Source organism: Carcharhinus amblyrhynchos, chromosome 6 (genome assembly GCF_965287045.1).
Source record: "Carcharhinus amblyrhynchos chromosome 6, sCarAmb.v2.hapA, whole genome shotgun sequence".
NCBI lineage: Eukaryota > Metazoa > Chordata > Chondrichthyes > Carcharhiniformes > Carcharhinidae > Carcharhinus > Carcharhinus amblyrhynchos.
This window is the reverse complement of record NC_137329.1, coordinates 7,675,997-7,695,420: the sequence shown is the minus strand read 5'-3', so window position 1 is coordinate 7,695,420 and position 19,424 is coordinate 7,675,997. Positions and strand designations below refer to the sequence as shown.

The following is a 19,424-nucleotide window of genomic DNA, read 5'->3' as shown; positions in this document are numbered from 1 at the left end:
AGATTCTCCTCCGGGTGGAAAAAACACTTTTACAAATTGCAGGCTTTCTCTACCAGAACTACCGGGCTTGAAGTTGAATCCAGGATTTGTGTTATGATGCCAGCCTGTCTAGAAACTGAAGAGCTAACCCATTTAGGGTGAATTCAGCCTCTATCTTGGTTCTCAGTGTTCCAGGCCACATTCAGGTGCCTGATATGAGTACACGGGTCGTAGTATATCAGGGCATTCTGTTATCCTGCCATTTACAATTGTGTATTTCTGCCACATAGTTTGGTAGCTGTTGGGAGTGATGAGACGTCTTTCGCGAGGGGAATATAATCCAGGGTTTTCCCAAAACAAAACTAAGTACCCAACAAGCGGCAGAAGGGAGATTTTCCAGTTTTTTAGGTACTTAGTGGGATGAATCTCGGCACACTATGTTGCCCATAGCCTTTAATTGTTTCCTGACGTGGTTTATAGGAGAATATTTTTATGTATAAATGTAAGAGTTTGAGTTTTTATGAATAGGCAGAGTGTGCTTTTTGGCATTTCACTTAGATTTTCTTCTGGTTTTTGTTGTGGTTTATAGTTTATATTTTGACATTTTTGAAGAGATTAAGAAATGTTATTGGTTTACAAAGAGCTGCTGGTTTCGGCTTTCATTCAAGTTCCTTTCTTTAAGCAGGTGTAAGGAGTGCAGACAAAAAGGATAAATATCAGTGGGAATGTTGAGATTTTTTTTAAATAACTGGCTTGCTGTGCTCATGAATATTTGTTTATACTAATGTAACAAAGAGGTTAATGTGGCAATGTAATAGATATTGTCTTATCATAGGACTTAAATTATTACACACTTTTTGGTTGGTTCCCATTCAATCTAGGCACCTTCTATGCATTCGCAGTTTTGTGTAGGCATCACCAGTCCTTATCTGTATTGTTTTTATGAACTTTTCTTGGGGCGGGAGGGGAAACAAAATGGCTACCTTCTTTGCCAAGATAACTTTACTTGCTTTAGGCTAGTAGAACTGTACAGCCTTACACATCTATTAAATCCCTTTGCTGAAACTGGAGGCAAGCTGAGACACATGCAGTCATCCAGCTTTGCAACAGCAGTTCTACTCAGTACATTTACTTACGAAAAGCTACGTGAATTCACTTATTTACTGTTCGTTGACCATTCAAAACTAATTCCAAGAAGGGTGAGTAATAATACTGTGAAATGGTGTACCATGCAAGTTCAACTGGCACACAGCTTTAAGTTCAAATGTTGGCTTATCTGGAAAGCCATGATCTGTATCAAAGTGTATACAAAAATGACTGAAATCTATTTATGCTGTACTAATAAGGCATGTGCTATTGCGGCATGTGGCTTGTGAAAGCAGTGTGCTTTTGCTCCAAATAGAATTTGTGGGATTTGAATTGATTAATAGCAAATGTGAGCGAGCCATATTTATCAAAGACTTATTTATTATGTCACAAGTAGGCTTACATTAACACTGCAATGAAAGTACTGTGAAAATCCCCTACGGTTTAAAATAAAACCAGGCTTCTTGAAGCTTTATTGTAAAGGACAACTTAAGCATGCGAAGAACTCTTATTTCTCACATTAATTACCAGTTAGAAGGTTCAGATTTTATAAACTTGGCTGCCTCTTGTTATGGCCAGGGGAAAGAGGCAAACTTGAACTCCTTTATTTTTCTTCTCTCCGTCCATAAGCAGAGATGTTTAATTGATTAGATAGTAATTGATTAAATTAATTTGAAATAGATTGCAACATGTTTTTCCATACCCTGTTTGAGAAGCCAATTTGAAAGTGACTCGCAACAAACTCACTTTAGGTTTAAATCAGAAGTATTGTTTATTCATACACTCAAACCTGAGGGATGGTCATCGCAACTATATACACACACACACAAGTAGATAGGAAAGAAAAGACTTTTACAATTAGGAATAACTTGAACCAAAAAATGCAAAGCTGGGAACATTAATTCATGTGAATGTTAAGAGTTCAGGGTGTCAGAGTCCAGAGAGGGTTCCTTTACGTGGGGGTTAAAGTTCAGGCGAGTTCAACTAACTGATGATCGGAGTTGGCAAACTCCTTCAACGTCGGTGATGATGCAGGAAGCTTGTTGTCCAGAGACTTGGTCCACTGTACAGGCAATGGCAGGAACATTCCAGAGAACCAAACTTTGAGGAGGCTTAGACTTGAGCCAGGCGTTATTGTCAGCCTGGAGTCTGCTTTGTTGTTGACAGGCTGAATGTTAACAACAAACTACCCTGGAAGCCTAGGAATGTAACATTAAAACTTTCCAAGAGTCAAAGGATCTTGGATCATGTGGTGTTGCCCATTGTTGAGTCAGTTTTGGGTTAATAATCGGTTTCTATCTGGGGGAGGTGGAATTTCCATCCTTGTCCTCCATCCTTGTGTGGTTTCCCCCCCACCCCCCCACCTCCTGCCAATGACATGATGCCATGTCAGCGAAGTTTACACCAGGTTTTTATAAATGGGGGACTAGCAAACAGAACCTGTATAACAGCTCCCCAGGGGATAGGGGTTGAGGGTCACGTCTGGGCATTGCCCCCGGCACTACACCTGACAACATAATTCCAGGCTGGAGAAGATGAACAGTCTGCTGCTTCCCTGTTTTGTTGATAGTAATGGGTCCATCCATGCTTCCCTTTTTCATTGATAGTAATGGGTCCATACAATGATAGGTGTGAGATTTTACATAGATGAGGTTTGAGCTTCGTCCTGTAATTACTGTTGGAAGTTTCTAGAGCTGTAGCCAGTTTGCAAGTCACATGACCTGCAGCAGCAATGCTTTTTGGTCCCACAAAGTCAATTTTTAAATAAGTGATACGATTTGATTTAAATCGTTTGCAATCTCTTTCATGTCTTGTGGACGTGGCAGTACTTTAAGCACAAGTTTTTCTTACCCTTATAATTTACAAATGTAAATGATCACAGCCGCCTTGTTTTTCCAAAATAATTGTAATAACCCAGTGTACAATAACTTTGATCCTTAACTGCTGCAAAGATGACTATGCAAGTTTTTTTATATATTAACCACCATCCAATTATTGTCACGAAAACTACAGTAAGCCAGATTTAGCATTAATTGTAAAGAACTGACCAGTTATTAATCCATTTTTATGGCCTGTTGGGTGTATGCATAAGGCAAACAGAACAATAAAACTAAATCACTCTCCCATCTTTTTCTTGATAAATAAATGTAATTCCAGAGCAAGTGTTTCCATTAGATTTTGAACCAATCTCACTTTTTAAAAAAATTATCTCCGCAGTTCCTTGAAGCATAATGAAATCAAAGAGATAAAAACAGACACGTTCCAGGGATTGGTCTCTCTGCATTTGCTGTGAGTACACAATTTGCATTTTCCCCAGTTATTTAGTTCATTTTGCCAAAGCCTGATCCAGACTTTCATCATTTGTGACAGATTAAACATCCTCTTTCCAAGTGGAGGTGTGAACTGTAAGCATGGCTGTAGATTTCTGCTGTGATGTCTTTACACAGATCATTGTCTTTTTTGATTGAACTTTAATTTGTGCAGGTATCAAAGTCTTGTTTGAAATGCTGGATAGGAATGTTGTGTCTGAAAGAAGCTTTCTAATCGAGCAATGTTTGCAATGTGTACATAGGAAAATTATTCTGGCCGTGGCATCTCAAGAAAATTATACCTTGGGGTATTTAATAGTAATTATTGAACGTGACATGAGTACAATTGTAGGGGCAGTATATTTTATTTATTAGTGTCACAAGTAGGCTTACATTAACACTAACCATGCTGTAAACCTCAATGACTCTGTAACACTGCAATGAAGTTACTGTGAAAATCCTCTAGTTGCCAAACTTCAGCACCTGTTCAGGTACACTGAAGGAGAATTTTGCATGGCCAGTGCACCTAACCAGCATGTCTTTTGGACTGTGGAAGGAAACTGGAGCACTTGGAGGAAACTGATGCAGACGCAGTGACAGTGTGCAAACTCCGCACAGTCAGTGATCCAAACTGGGAATTGAACCCAGGTCCCTGGTGCTGTGAGGCAGCAGTGCTTACCATTATACCACTGTACCATTCTGGTATGGGGAACATGCCATAATTATTGACGTGTAAAAGTAATAACTTGCTGTCAGATTTAATGAGATCTGAATGCAAATCTGTTCCCCCTTTTTGAAATAATATGCAAACGATCTTTTTTCCTTTTTTTTTTACAGTGACCTAAGTAAAAACCAGATCTCTGTAATTCACAAGAACGCATTGATATCTTTGACTGAATTGACTAACTTGTAAGTTACTCAGATCATTTCAACCACTTAATTATGTTGATTTTTGCATCATGATCAATGGTTTATAATGTGGAATTTCGTATTAGATGATTGATTTATGCAAGTTATATTTTTAATTTTGACCTTTTCTTCCCAACACGAGTCTGAACATCATTTCTAATTTTTTTCATAATTAGCATCTAGTATACAAAGCAACAAACATACTGTAATTTTAGCATTTTAAAATAATTATTTGGGAGATTTTCTACAGTAGCACACTATGCCAGGTTTATCAGTTAAAATGCGATAGTTCACATGTTTTCTTCTCTTTTCAGAGATTTGAGTTCAAATCAGTTGAGCTATTTCCCAACAGCTGGGCTAAAAGGTCTGAATCAACTTAAACTTTCTGGGAATGGTGACCTAAAGGAACTGCTGATAGCAGAGGACCTCCCAAAGCTCAGGTTTGCTGTTTGTGTTCTCTGGTCACTTTTAGATTTTTAAGTTTATTTTAATGTTACTATTATGTGCAAAACTGGAGTCAATTAGAATCAGAAGGAAAATATTCTGCTGGTTGAAGTCATAGCTGGTGCAAAGGAAGATGATTCTAGTGGTTGGAGGACAGTCATCTCAGGACAAAGCAGCCCACTCGATTGGCACCCCTCCCACAAACATTTACCCCCTCTTTCACTAACAAACAGTGGCAGCCATGCGTACAATCTACAAGATGCACTGCAGGAACTTACCCAGGCTCCTTAGGCAGGACCTTCCAAACTCTCAACCGCTACCAGCTAGAAGAGTAAGAGCAGCAGATGCATGTTAATGCCATCGCCTGGAACTTCCCCTCCAAGAGGCCTACAGTTACATACCTGAGGTTATACCTTACCTTGATTACTGCATTTAGTTCATGGTGCTGCACCTTGGGGGTTACGGAGAAATATTTTGTCCTTCAGCAGAATTTTAAGAGGTTAAATTGTGACAAGTCGCATAGAAATGGCCTTTATTTTTTCGAGTGTAGAAAACTAAGAGTGATTGAAGTGTTTACACTTATGCTTTATGCTGTCATGGACTGGTTAGGCTGAATGGTCTGTTTCTGTGCCGTTTATCCCATGTTATTAAAGTGCATGATGGAGAGAAACTGTTCCACCTGGGGGAATGCCCCACCAGTGGACATACCATTGAAATTAAAGCAGAGATCTTCAAGAGCGAGGGTGAGGTGAGGTCAGGAAGCATTTCTTTATGCAAAATTCTCTGGGAGTCTAGAACATCGGGTGGCACAGTGGTTAGCACTGCTGCCTCACAGCGCCAGGGACCCGGGTTCGATTCTTAGCTTGGGTCACCGTCTCTGTGGAGTTTTCATGTTCTCCCTGTGCCTGTGTGGGTTTCCTCCCACAGTCCAAAGATGTGCGGTTTAGTAGGATTGGCCATACTAAATTGCCCCTTATTGTTAGCGCGACTAGTTAGGGTGAATGCATTGGGATAAGGCCTGTGTGGGATTGTGGTTGGTGCAGACTCGATGGGCCGAGTGACCACCTTCTGCACTGTAGGATTCAATGACCTCTTCCCCCTCCCACCCTTCCAAACCCCACACTCCTGAAAATAGGTACTGCTAGCTCAGTTGAAAATGTCAGAATTGAGGTTGGTAGATTTTACTTAGCCGAGGGCATTAAGAAATATGGAACAAAGGCAAGAAAATTGAATTAAGATGCAGAACAGCGTTACCTAATATCAATGGTGGATCAGACTCCAGGAACCTGCTTCTGTTCCTATGCCCCTTCCAACATTCATGCAAATTTTTAATTCTGGTCAACATCTTCATTTTGCTTTTATAAGTCTGAGAACAACAAGGTTTAAGTGTTAGCTTAATTTTCTTTTTCTGTGCGGTAACCAAGATACCAGATTTTACATTGCCATAATTTTGCCATGCTGTAAGTTTTTCAGACCTTCGGTGTTAAATGAGGACGCTATGCCAGAAAGTAACAGATTGTGAATTTGTGACCACATTTTCACATGACTTTTGGTTTCAGCTGGATTACTTGTGATTTCAGATGGTATAAAATTTTGGGACGGGTTAACAGCGAAAGATTGTTTCTCAAACAAAAACAGAAAATGCTGTAAAATCTCAGCAGGTCTGATACTCACTCTGACCAAGGGTCATCCATCGAAACTTTGGCTCTGTTCCCTCTCCACAGATGCTGTCAGACCTGAGATTTTCCAGCATTTTCTGTTTTTGTATGTGTGAGAAAGATTGTTTCTGCTGTTTGAGAAATCAGTAATAAGAAGAAAGAGGTTATTCATGAAGGCCCACCTTCTCAATCTTGGTCCTCATCTAAGGTATAGTGATCCTCAGGTTAAATTACCGCCTATAACAGCCTATGGTCATTTGGGGTTATGGCAATTTCTCTTTTACCTCATAAGAGATGTAGACTGAGAACTGTCAGGTGAGACATTTAACAAAATAGAACAAAGGATGTGCTTTTTCAGAAATAGCAGTTCAGCCACACACTTTAATTTAGAAGGGAATTAATTAAGCATTTGAAAAATAATATAAAAGGATACAGGGAAATAGGACTAAAATAGTTAGCTCCAGCTGAAAACCTGGACATGACAGGCCCAAATGATCTGCAGGCCCAAATGATCTCTAGCCCATGATTATACGTTAACTTGTGTTGCTTGTATTAACCACCTAGACAGTCACCAAGTGACATTGGCAAGTGCCCCTGAATTGGTTACTTGGTAATCTTGTAAGCACTGTTGTTTTTGTTACAGATTTCCTTTTGTCCCTCATTTCTGCATTGCTCCTGTACTACACCATGTGTGAAGTACAAAGTCTGCAGTAGTTCAGTTAACATTTATTGTCTATGCCTGAGTTAACTTGAAATCTTTTATGTGCTTTATTGCAAAGATTTGTTTTAAATGTTTGAATGTCAAACTTCATGTCCAAATGTAGTTTGTAATTCAAAATTAATTGCCTAATTGCAAGATCAGAACAACAAAATATCTTTATTAGTTGTTCTTGATTAATGCCTTTGCACCAACGCACATTTGTCTTGCATTGTTCTACTGTCACAGCTAATCACAGAATGATTATCAACTTAGTGTTTCTTTAAAGGAGAACATAACTCAATGGCTGAGTATCAGTGACCCATAGCATTCTTCCCTGCCTGATTAGTCTTACCTATAGTTCTTACCTATAACTCTTTGAGAATGTCATAGAAACCAACTTACCTAATCATAAGTATAGACTAACATTTTAGAAGCATAACAAATGCTGTGCCTAAGTCTGGAGAAGTAATTGATTCTTAAGTACTGAATACTTGCCAGTTTTTGCACCCAGTACTAAAATATTTAAAAAAATCAAGTTATTAAAATATGAAAATGTTTTCCATTGAAGCAAGCTTGTACTGTTGTATTCTTTACAGGACATTGATGGTTCCCTATGCCTATCAGTGCTGTGCGTTTAGTAACTCTGATACTTATCAAGCTGTAAATACTGAAGGCCACAAAAGTCAGGAAGCAAGTATTCCTCCATCAGAGAAGAAGACTGGTAAGTTCGATTCACAAGTTTAGTTTAAAGTTTAAAAAGTTTGTTTACTTTTGTCACAAGTAAGCTTACGTTAAGAATCATAGAATCCCGATAGTACAGAAGGCGGCCATTCAGCCCACCAAGTCTGCACCAACCACAATCCCACCCAGGCCCTATCCTCATAACCCCACACATTTACCCTGCCAATCCCCTGGACATTAGGGTCGATAGAGCATGCCCAATCAACCTCACCCGCACATCTTAACACTGCAATGAAATTAAAGTGAAAAATCCCCTAGTCGCCACACTTATCCGGGTACACTGAGGGAAACTTTAGCTTGGCCAGGCACCAACCAGTACGTCTTTAGGACTGTGGGAGGAAACTGGAGCACCCAGAGGAAACCCATGCAGACACGAAGAGAACGTGCAGACTCCACACAGACAGTGACCCAAGCTGGGAATCGAGTCCAGGTTCCTGGCACTATGAGGCAGTAGTGCTAACCACTGTGCTGCCATGCCGCCCTACCAAACATTTGCATAGCCTGTGTCTAAAAGGTAAATGACCAATTTCAGGTGATCATCAATGACAAAACCATAAGGGAATTTCACAGTAATTTCGTTGCAGTGTTAATTTAAGCCTTACATGTGACCAGTAAATAAACTTTAACTTTATATGGATACAAAGGAACTGACAGGCTGCATTACAAAAGCACTACTAAATAGCCACCTAGAAAATGTTGACTAGTTGAGGTGGTGAGGCACTTTCCTCAGCTTTTCTGTTGACGGATTGTTGTCCTTAGAAAGCAATTTTTAAAGAGGGTCTAAAAATATGACCACAACTTACTGGTTAAACTGATTAGATAGACTTTTCAAACCCTCTATTTCTTAAAGTTTCCAGTATTTTGTGTTTTTTTTTATTACTCATAAATTATCCGCTGCTGTCATCATTATTGAAAGGATGGAGAGCCAAAGATTCAGCTGTCTACCCCCTGTTTGTTGTGCTAAGGGTCAATTATATGTCTTTTCCCCTTTAAAGATTGTTGTACGCTGTTCAATCTTATAACCTGGTTAAAATATATCTAACTTGTGTAGCTGAGTCAAATTTATTTGACCTTAAGGTTAGGATTTCAAGATATAATATTTTGGGATGCAACTTGAGTGATTGGAGACGTAGCATGTTTGGAATAAGAAGGTAACTTTGAATCTATGATTCCCAAAGCTTCCTACCTTTGTGGGTGTTTTCCACCTCCTGTCTTGAGTCTATTGAAGACAGTTGATAGAAATTGATTGCCATGATTAGGCAATTATTCTATTGTATCATGCCAAAATGGTATTCAAAATTATGCCTGCAGATTTGTAATTTGGTGCTCTTCACATTACCTTTTTTTAAAAAGTATCCATATTTAATTTTATTTCGCCAATCTTTTGTGATCTAGCTTTGGGTGTTTCTTGAAAATATCTGAATGGGATTTTGCAATGCTTTGAACCAACTCCCATCAGAACTCTGGATGAAAGTTATCAGAACTAGGCTAAGCTTCTGTATCCTCTGCTATAAGCACACAAGAACATAAGAAATAGGAGCAGGATTAGGCCATACAGCTGCTTGAGCCTGCTTCATCATTCACCCTGAACATGGCTGACCTTCAGCTAGCAAGCTCAATTCTACAAAATAACTGGTTTGCAATGAGTTTTCTTTCAATGTTTGTGTGCAGTATCAAAGCAATGAGTCATCAAACTTTCTATGGTCTTTTCTTTAGGTCAGAGTTTTGATGATGAGATTAAAAATGAAGAAGCAAAGACTCAGCCCATAGTGCACTGCACTCCATCTTCAGGTACTATTCACAAATTTCCACGTTCAAGCTACCTTGCATGTGTTGGTCGATGAATACTTTCAAGAAAGTTTCCTAATGCTAATTTCCTCTTTCTGATTTCATTCTTTCTAAAGCTGATTTGTTTCTTAGGAGCCCTTTCTGTTCTTAGACTGAAATAGTTGAAGGGTGGCACAGTGGTTAGCACTGCTGCTTCACAGAGCCAGGAACCTAGCTTCAATTCTGGCCTTGGGTGATTGTGTGGAGTCTGCAATTTCTCGCCATGTCTGTGTAGGTTTCCTCCGGGTGCTCCAGTTTCCTCCCACAGTGCAAAAGAAGTGCAGGTTAGGGGGATTAGCATTGGTAAGTGCACTAAGTAAGGCAGGGGGTCCTGGGTGGGATGCTCTTTCAGAGAGTCGGTGCAGACTCGATAGGCCAGGTGGCCTCTCCCTGCACTATAGGGATTTAATGGTTCTAAGGTCTGAGTATAATAAGGAGCATTTTAAACTAGCTGTCTGGAAATAGACTCTCGAAGGGATATACTGAGAAGTAATCTAAAACTGTTTCATTAATTCCTTCACCTCCAAAGGGCAGCAGGTGCAATTACCTTAGTACAGTTTCATGCTGTTTACAGCACAATACAATTGTTGTCACATACAAATAATCATTTAATTAATTTAGTTCAACAAGGGAGTCTGGAGTCATTGAAGCCGGTTATGCTTCTATTCCCGCACATGTTCAGATCAGCTAACTCGAGAGCAGCATCTGTAGAATCCCCACAGTGCAGAATTTGAGGTTGCCAAGATAAGGCGGGGAGGGGGGGGGGCGGCAGTTTAGAACGGAGTTGGGGAGGAACTTCTTCACTCAAAGGGTGGTGAATCTCTGGAATTCTCTGCCCGTTGAAGTGGTGGAGGCTGCCTCGCTGAATATATTTAAGACATGGGTAGATAGGTTTTTGGCAGACAAGGGAATTAAGGGTTATGGGGAGAAAGCGGGAAAGTGGAACTGATCCACTTCAGATCAGCCATGATCTTATTGAATGGCGGGGCAGGCTCGAAGAGCTAGGTGGCCTACTCCTGCTACTCATGTTCTTATGCCAACAAGAACAACACTTCTGTCAAGCTAAACTGAGAAAACACTGGTGTTCTGCAGATCATTCATAGATCCAAGAAGGAGCATTCATAATAAATATATCAGACAAAACTCATTCAATTTTCCACGTAATCATCTAAGGATAATCAATAGTACGGAGCTTTCAATTTGCTTGCTGTGCAGTCACCCTTTAGTCTAACATTGGTGGATGAGCCTTCAGCTGCTTTGACCTCACTCTTTGGATCTCCCTCTACCCCCATTTCTATCATCTCTTCACAAAGTCCTTCTTTGTGACCAGGATTTCAGTTTCACTCCTCTATTTATGATGATTTTGGGTTTTTTTTAAATATAATTGCAAACTTTTGTCAATAAAGTGGTACATTTCCCATAAAAGGCAATGGTCACTGCCAGCACTTGGACAACTATTTTTAAAACGTCAATAATGCATGAAGATGGAGGAGGGGAAAATAAATGAATATCAGTTATTATCATAGATAATGTCTGCTGTGCTGCATTAATTTTACTTGAGCCATTAAAATCCTTATTTTTTAAAAAGTTCAATTATTGCACAATTGCACAAGAGGTTCAGTGCGTCTAAGCATAATGAAAGAATGCAATACAGCAGCTCCACTGAAACAAATAGACAGTTCTGTAAGGCTGCTGAAAGGATAATTACCTGCCTGGAGCAAGCATAGTTTAATAGGTAACAAGCAGCAAAACCAACTGTGCAAGCATCCCTATAGCTGTGTGATTGAGGGCATTTGGGGGAAGCTAGCAACCTTCTCATCGCCCACGTCATGTGAATATGAAACAAAAAGATTGTAGTGTCTCCATGAAAACAGTCTGCTGATGATGCAGAACAGGGCCTATTGTATCTAGACATTCATGCAAGTTTTCTTAAATGGAGAGAGCAGTTTCTGCTTGAGAAGTATATGTGTCAACAAACCTACTTCAGTAAAGCGATTGTCTTTTAGTAATGGGCTTGGTTTTGTCTCCACTAGGTGCGTTCAAGCCATGCCAACATTTGCTGGGAAGCTGGATGATTCGTCTGACTGTGTGGTTCATCTTCCTCGTGGCGCTTATTTTCAATATTCTTGTGGTCGTAACAACATTCGCATCATGTGCACCGTTGTCTTCTGCAAAGCTGTTTATCGGTCTGATTGCAGCAGCCAATCTCTTAATGGGAGTATATACTGGTACCCTGACTATTCTAGATTCTGTCTCTTGGGGAAATTTTGCTCGATTTGGTGCCTGGTGGGAGACGGGAAGTGGCTGCAAAGTTGCTGGATTCCTCGCCATGATCTCTTCTGAAGCATCCATTTTCTTCCTCACCTTGGCATCTTTTGAACGGACTCTGACCACCCGCGACCTAATCAAAAAAGGGAAAAGCCATCGGCTGGTGCACTTTCAGATAGCTGCTGCCTTTGCTGTCTTGGTTGCTGCAGTGATAGCTTGCCTTCCATGGTTTCATATTGGAGAATTTTCAGCATCTCCGCTCTGTTTGCCCTTCCCCACTGGCGAGTCTCCTTCCTTGGGTTATACAGTAACTCTGGTGTTGCTAAACTCAATAGCTTTCCTGCTAATGGCAGTTGTCTACACAAAGCTCTACTGTAACTTGGAAAAAGAGGATCTTGCAGAAAATTCTCAATCAAGTATGATTAAGCATGTTGCCTGGTTAATTTTCACCAACTGCATTTTCTTCTGTCCTGTTGCTTTTTTCTCATTTGCACCTCTAATCAGTGCAATCTCCATCAGCCCTGAAATAATGAAGTCCGTAACACTAATCTTCCTTCCGTTGCCTGCTTGCCTGAACCCTGTCCTGTATGTTTTCTTCAATCCGCGATTCAAAGATGACTGGAACATGTTGAAATGGCGCCCAAAACAAAAAGACAAGTCGGTTGCAGTTACAGTGAATGCTCAAAGCAGCTGTGTGACACCAGAGTTCTTCTATGACTGCGGAATGTATACCCACCTACAGGGTAATCTCTCTGTCTGTGACTGTTGTGAGTCGTTGTTACTGACAAAACCTTCAACGTGCAAACACTTAGTGAAGTCACATAGCTGCCCAGCTTTGGCTGTGGTGCCTTGCCAGCGGCCCAACGGCTACTGGTCAGACTGTGGGACCCAGTCTGCTCATTCAGAATATGCTGACGAGGGAGACTCCTTTGTTTCGGATAGTTCCGACCAAGTACAGGCCTGTGGGAGGGCTTGCTTCTATCAAAGTCGGGGATTTCCTTTGGTTCACTATGCGTATAATATTCCAAGGATCAAAGACTAACTGCAGAAGATTTAATGCCAGGAAGGTACATGTATGAACACTAAGAAACAATCCAACTTTTCCTTGTGTGAACTTTTATTCTGGGAAGCACTTTTTCTTCAGTCTGACAGTTGTCAAAAGAAAAGGGAATCACATTCAGCAAGTTTTGTTTTTGAGCCATCTGTTCTTACAAAAAGAGAATTACCCAAACAGATTAATTGTGTGTGTGTGTGTGTGTGTGTGTGTGTGTGTATGCTATATAACTACAGAATCTTACAATGGTGTATGTAAACTTGTTGACAAGAAAGATTTATTTTTAAAAATAGCAACTATTTTTATGGTGCATTCTGCCTCATAGTCATCTAATTTTGCTGTGTTTTTGTCCTTTAAGTAGCTGTTTGCTTATATTTACGGTTAAATGTCATTTTCTGGAAAATTCACTGCCAGATTGTATTGCTGTTTCTTCACAGCATATTCCCTGCTGAGTAACTTAACACTTGCCTGCGCTGAAGAATAAACAGAAGCTCCACACACTTAGCATAAACAAATGTGAATACCAGATTTTGGATTCATCACTTGTAGTTCCTCAGGAGGGTAGGAGATGCCAAAAAAATACTTCCAAAACTGACATTTCAGGAATGGGTTGTAGATACTGTGCATATGACACATTTTCAAATTTGTATTGTAAATTATTGGATTAAAATATAAAGGGGTATTCTTTTATGTACTCATTTTAAGTAATGGTAACTACCTCTTAAATAAAGTTGACCACCAAGTAGCTGTTTACCCGATTTGTGGTCTATATACAGTACATGGTTTTAACAGTTCTTGTCTTGTAAATAATTTTGGATGTACATTATCACCATGTTATAAAAATAAAGCAGAATCTTTGTAAATCAATATTAAAATGTAACTTTTTGTAGTTTTTACTGTGAAATGGATTATTAATATTGTAATTTTAAACCAAAATATTCACAAGTAAAAATTTTAAAATTTTTCCGCCTTCAATTTTGTGTAGTTTATGACCACAAAAATAATTCACAGAGATTAACTTCACTGTGGTTATATAGCCAATAACACAAAATTAGTTAATGCTGTAACGAAAGCCACACATTATCCAACATTTGCAATCACATAAAATTTAAGGGAATTTCCTGTAAGACATTGATTCTTTTGACTGCTGGTGGAATTGAGGAGTTTGAACATGTCTTACAACCCAGCACTTATTTTAACTGTCAAAGCAGTCATTCTTTTTAAACACTACCTTCCGGAGCTTCTTGTTCTACTGATTCCAACTACCCCAGGGTGCTTTTACCAGTAGAAGCATAAAAGTGATGCTGACTAAGTGTGGCGTGAGTGCCTGAAGTTCTGCCGACCTCCCCTCACTGTACAGGTGGTGCTCTGTTTTCACTTTCTGATACCGTCTTGTGTATCATTTTTAGAAAGTTAAGGGTTTAATTTAACCTGCCGCTTGCCCAAGCACAGAAAGGATATTGATGAAAGGACAGGAAAGAAAGAGATGTATAAATGGATACTGCTTAAATTAGGTAAGGTTTGGAAATGACATATGGAAAGAATCAGCACTGGGTGGCAAAATTAACTGCTTAAAGCTTAGAGGCTTTGGAAAATAGCGAAGTGGGCTGTTGTAAAGGGACTTGGGGTGCCACAATCTAACTGGCAGCGACCTGGCTGCGATATAAATGTGAGAGAATATAATTTGGAGGGAACCCTGTGTGGGAAAACATCTTGTGCATCAGACGTGCATATTTCTCTAAAAGCACGTGTGTTGACAGGCAAAACCATTTCAAACGACAAAAAAAACAGCCACAGGAATTTTGGGATTTATATTTGGACATACAATACAGGAATAAAGGAGCAAAAAGACATCCAGAGTGATGCTAGAAATAGAAATTATAGTTATGTGGTGAACTGAGGATGTCATGAGAGCCAAGGTGAGATGCTATTTTGGGTTATCTTTTAGAAAGCTGTTTGTCTAAAGTCCTAATTATGTGTCAAATAATGTACACATTCAGCCTATTTTACATTAATAATTGAGTTCAAGTTCAAGATTGTTTGTTTGTGGACCAATGCCATATGATGGGGGGGAGGGGGAATTTTCTGCATTTGTTAACTTTTATCTAATTACTCCCAACAAAACACTTGATTTAAAGACAAGTTTATTGTATCTGCTTGATTAGGTATTGGAAACGGATGTTTTATATTGCTAAGTGGTGTATTTCTCAAGTTCTGAATGTTCCTAGAAGATATTTAACATTCTGCAGGGTCAAAATAATCCCATGTCAAGTGTACACAAGTCAAAGCCTTGGTTTGGTGATAACTAACTAGACCAGCAAAACATTACAGTTGACAGCCAACTCCCAATCACTGTGTCTCTCTCTCTCTTTCCTGATGCATGGATTAGCAAATAAACTCCTTTTCATTCTTTAAATAGGTGCTGTCTTTTGCAGTCTATGTATTGGTTGAGTGAGGTTCAACGAATACAGGGCACCCCAAAGGGACCACCCTTCAAAAAATTCCTCTTGCAGTTGAATCAACATCCGTTGCACAGTGCTACTACTTTGCAGGATTTCTAGACATTCTTTCACTGAAGACTTAATCAAAACTTCTCACTTTGAGTAAAGCTACATAAAGCTGTCCATGTGTAAAACCGGTTTAGGAACAGAAATATAAATTTTGTCAAGAGATTTGTCTATAGTCGTATAATAGGACAGTAATTTTTTGGTTCATACGTGGGACAAGGGTGTCGCTGGCTGGCCAGCATTTATTGCCCATCCCTAGTTGCCCTCGGAAGGCAGTTGAGAGTCAACCACATCGCTGTGGCTCTGGAGTCACATGTAGGCCAGACCAGGTAGGAATGGCAGATTTCCTTCCCAAAAGGACATTAGTGAACCAGATGGGTTTTTCCAACAATGGTTTCATGGTCATAAGTAGATTCTTAATTCCAGATTTTTTAAAATTGATTTCAAGTTCCATCTGCCATGACGGGATTCGAACCCAGGCCCCCAGAACATTAGCTGAGTTTCTGGATTAATAGTCGAGTGATAACACCACCATGTCATTGCTTCCTCTTAATTGAACTGTTTCATCCTGAGTTTAAAAGGCAGGTAGTTTACTTCTGTTGGGATCAATATTATTCACGGAATAAGCAATTAGCCTTGAAACCTGCTTGTTATAATTTCAGCATCTGTCACTGAAGTGAACAGTTTCCTAACTACAATCTTGTTCTATGACAAAATCTTCATTTTAGGATTTAAGGTTTCATTGCAGCACTGTAGCTTCTCTTGCCTTGAGTCTAAATGTGTGTGGTGCTATGCTCATTGGCATTAGACTGTAGAAGCTCTGGAGGATATAGATTATTAATCTTTGTCTATTGAATCAACATTGATTGTGTTCTTTTAATCCACCTGTCAACTTTTCTCAAACTTTTTTCATTTCAATTTCGTGAATCTTCATTTTTAGCACAAAGTAGTTTTGAACAAGTTCTATCAAATACCCTACCATTTTGCCACACTTTTATCAATTCCATCATCTCAACCACCCCTCCCATGCCATTCCTGTCTGTTTTTGCCATCTTCATCTCATCAATCCCATTCTAACCATCATGGAGATAATCGGGTAAAGCAGGGTAATTTTGTCATTGGACTTCTCTTGTCTGCCATGGCTTATGTTTTATTCCTCCATGTGCTCAACGTACCTCCCATAACTTATTGCTCCTTAAGCGAACCAATGTAAACAGTCCAATGAGACAAAAACCAAGTATTATTGAAACTCCCAAACATCTGAATGTTGGGAGTGACAACAGAACAAAACTGCTTGTGGATTAAATGTATTTGTAAAACTTTTATTGGTAGCAGGCTTTGGAAAGTATTTTGAGCTACACGGTATTAACAGTATTTTTTTGTGGATCTGTTCCCTCAGCTGATGAGTTGTATAGAACATTGGTTAGGCCGCATTTAGAGTACTGCGTCCAGTTCTGGTCGCCTTACTACCAGAAGGACGTGGAGACTCTGGAGAGAGTGCAGAGGAGGTTTACCAGGATATTGCCTGGTATGGAAGGTCTGGGTTATGAGGAAAGATTGAGCAAATTGGGGCTGTTTTCCCTTGAAAGACGGCAACTGAGGGGGCATCTAATAGAGGTATATAAGATTATGAAGGGTATAGATGGAGTAAACAGAGGTAAGCTATTTCCTATGTTAGAGACGCACAGTACGAGGGGCCACGGGCTTAAGGTGAGAGGGGAGAGGTATAACACGGATATTAGGGGGAGGTTTTTCACAGAGGGTGGTGGGGGTATGGAATGCTCTGCCAAGTAAGATGGTGGAGGCAGGCACGCTGGAGTTGTTTAAGAGTAACTGAGACAGGCAAATGAGTGGGTTGGAGATGAGAGGATATAGGAGATTGTTTTAAATATGGTTCATTAGCATTGGGACGTCCCTGGTAATGTAAAAGGATGTGGTATGATAATGTTTTTCTCTTTTAATTCACAGGTTTTAAGTCAGTCCGCCTTGTTGTCCGACGAGGGGCATACATGCAATGGGTCGTACTTGGGCTGCTCTTGAATGTTCGAGAGTGGCCTAGTGCTTCATGTCATTAGTGTGTGCTTAAACTGGACCAGACGCTGGGCAACATGACAGCTCAGTGACTATCACTGTTTGCTGTGCAGACACATGGATTTGGGCCAGTGTCTGTGGGAGTTTGTGCATTCTCCCCGTGCTTGCGTGGGTTTTCTCCCACATTCCAAAGATGTGCTGTTAAGGCTGATTGGAGGTAATAAATTGTCCCTAAATTAGTTTCCCTCAATGTGGATGGCCATAAACAATAGATAAGGGTCATGAGTGGAGGGGGGGACTGGTAATGTTAAAATGGCGGCACGGGCTCGTTGGGCCGAAGGGCCTGTTTCCCGGGCTGTTTTTGTTCTTTGACACTCAAATAATGAAACAGAACACCCAAACTAACTCTAGGATTGGAGATTTGTTCTATCTTCATTCCAAAGAAGTGGATTTAACAATTTGCAATACGACAAAGGTGGATGGGTTCCAGAACATTGGGAATCTTGGTTATGTTAGTATAAATGAGTATGCTGCACATTGCCAGATTGTGTTGTTGTTTCCTGGCAATGGGTTTGGTTTTGTGGTACTTATTTTAAATGCAACAGACACAATGTCATTGTTCTTCTACAAAGTTGGAGAAAAGAATCTATTGCAATCTTTCAGATGTCTCCAGTATATTTTTTGGCAGGAATCATAAAACCATAGTACTCCCAAGTAAAAATGATCCTTCGAATATAATTACATTTGCAGCAAATTTCTAAAGGATTCACTGTTTGCTTCAGAATGAACCAGATTACAGAGACACGAGGATAATGTTTTCCTGCATCACAAAGAAGGCATGAAAGTACACTTGTCCTAACACAATTCACAAAACAAATTCAATTGATGAGAAGCAGACACACAGCTTAAGAATGTGGATATCAATTTTTTTCTGAAAAATTCAATTTTTGAATTGAATTAGGGGAATTCGAATCGGGGGAATTTTACAGTAACTTCATTGCAATGTTAATGTAAGCCTTGTGACTAATAAATAAACTTTATATTTTATAATATGATTTCAAATAACCAAGTTACAAGAGACGTCAGTGCACTCAAAATCCTAAACGAAAGCATTTGAATTTAGCATGCAGGTTTACTAAAATAGGCATCATATTCACGAGTGATTGAAGAAAACATACTTGTATTGATGTAGCATTTTCTCACACTGTCAATGACTTACAGGAGTTTTTATTTGCTAATGTGATGTTGTTTGCGCAGCCAGCATTTATTGCTCAACCATAAGTGGTGAGCTGCCTTCTTGAACTATGTCATGTAAGTTCACCCTCAGTGCTGTTAGGAAGGGAGTTCCAGGTTTTTAACCCAGCAACAGTGAAAGCAAGACAATGTGGTTCCTGATAAGGATGGTAGGTGACTTGGGGAACTAGCAGGTGGTAGTGTTCCTGTTGCCTGTGCTGCCCTTGTCCTAGGTGCTGTCGAAGGAGCCTTGGTGAGTTGCTGTAGTGCAGCCTCTAGTAGATGTTACTGTGCGCCAATGGTGGAGAGGATGAATGCTTAGTATGATGGACTGGCTTGCCAATCAAACAAACTGCTTCATCCTGAATGATGTTGAGCTCCTTGAGTGTTGTTGGAGCTGCATTCATCTAAGCAAGTGGAGAATATTCCATCGCACTCCTGATTTGTGCCTCATTAACGGTGGACAAGCTTTGGGGAATCAGGAAGTGAGCTATCCACTGCAGAATACCCAGCCTCTGATTTCTTGTCACAGTATTTCTATTGCTGGTCAGTGGTAAGCCCCAGGATGTTGACAGGGAGGTTGGTCATTCAGCAATGGGAATGTTATTGAATGTCAATTATTAATCTTTAGAATTCTCTACTTCAGAAATCAGTGAAGACTGGGTCATGGAATATATT

At 39.9% G+C, this 19,424-nt stretch overlaps 1 protein-coding gene across 1 annotated transcript in view; it reads left to right on the top strand.

The window, feature by feature from the left end:
- The window catches only part of lgr4 (leucine-rich repeat containing G protein-coupled receptor 4), a 120,545-nt gene extending 106,607 nt beyond the window's left edge, over positions 1–13,938 (top strand). Inside the window, exons 12-17 of the mRNA XM_080189878.1 lie at positions 3,283–3,354; positions 4,212–4,283; positions 4,598–4,723; positions 7,682–7,806; positions 9,543–9,617; positions 11,687–13,938. Coding sequence (XP_080046004.1) covers positions 3,283–3,354; positions 4,212–4,283; positions 4,598–4,723; positions 7,682–7,806; positions 9,543–9,617; positions 11,687–12,963 — 1,747 coding nt within the window. The 3' untranslated portion in view covers positions 12,964–13,938. The remainder of the gene's footprint in view (positions 1–3,282; positions 3,355–4,211; positions 4,284–4,597; positions 4,724–7,681; positions 7,807–9,542; positions 9,618–11,686) is intronic.
- The last annotated feature ends 5,486 nt before the right edge of the window (positions 13,939–19,424 follow it).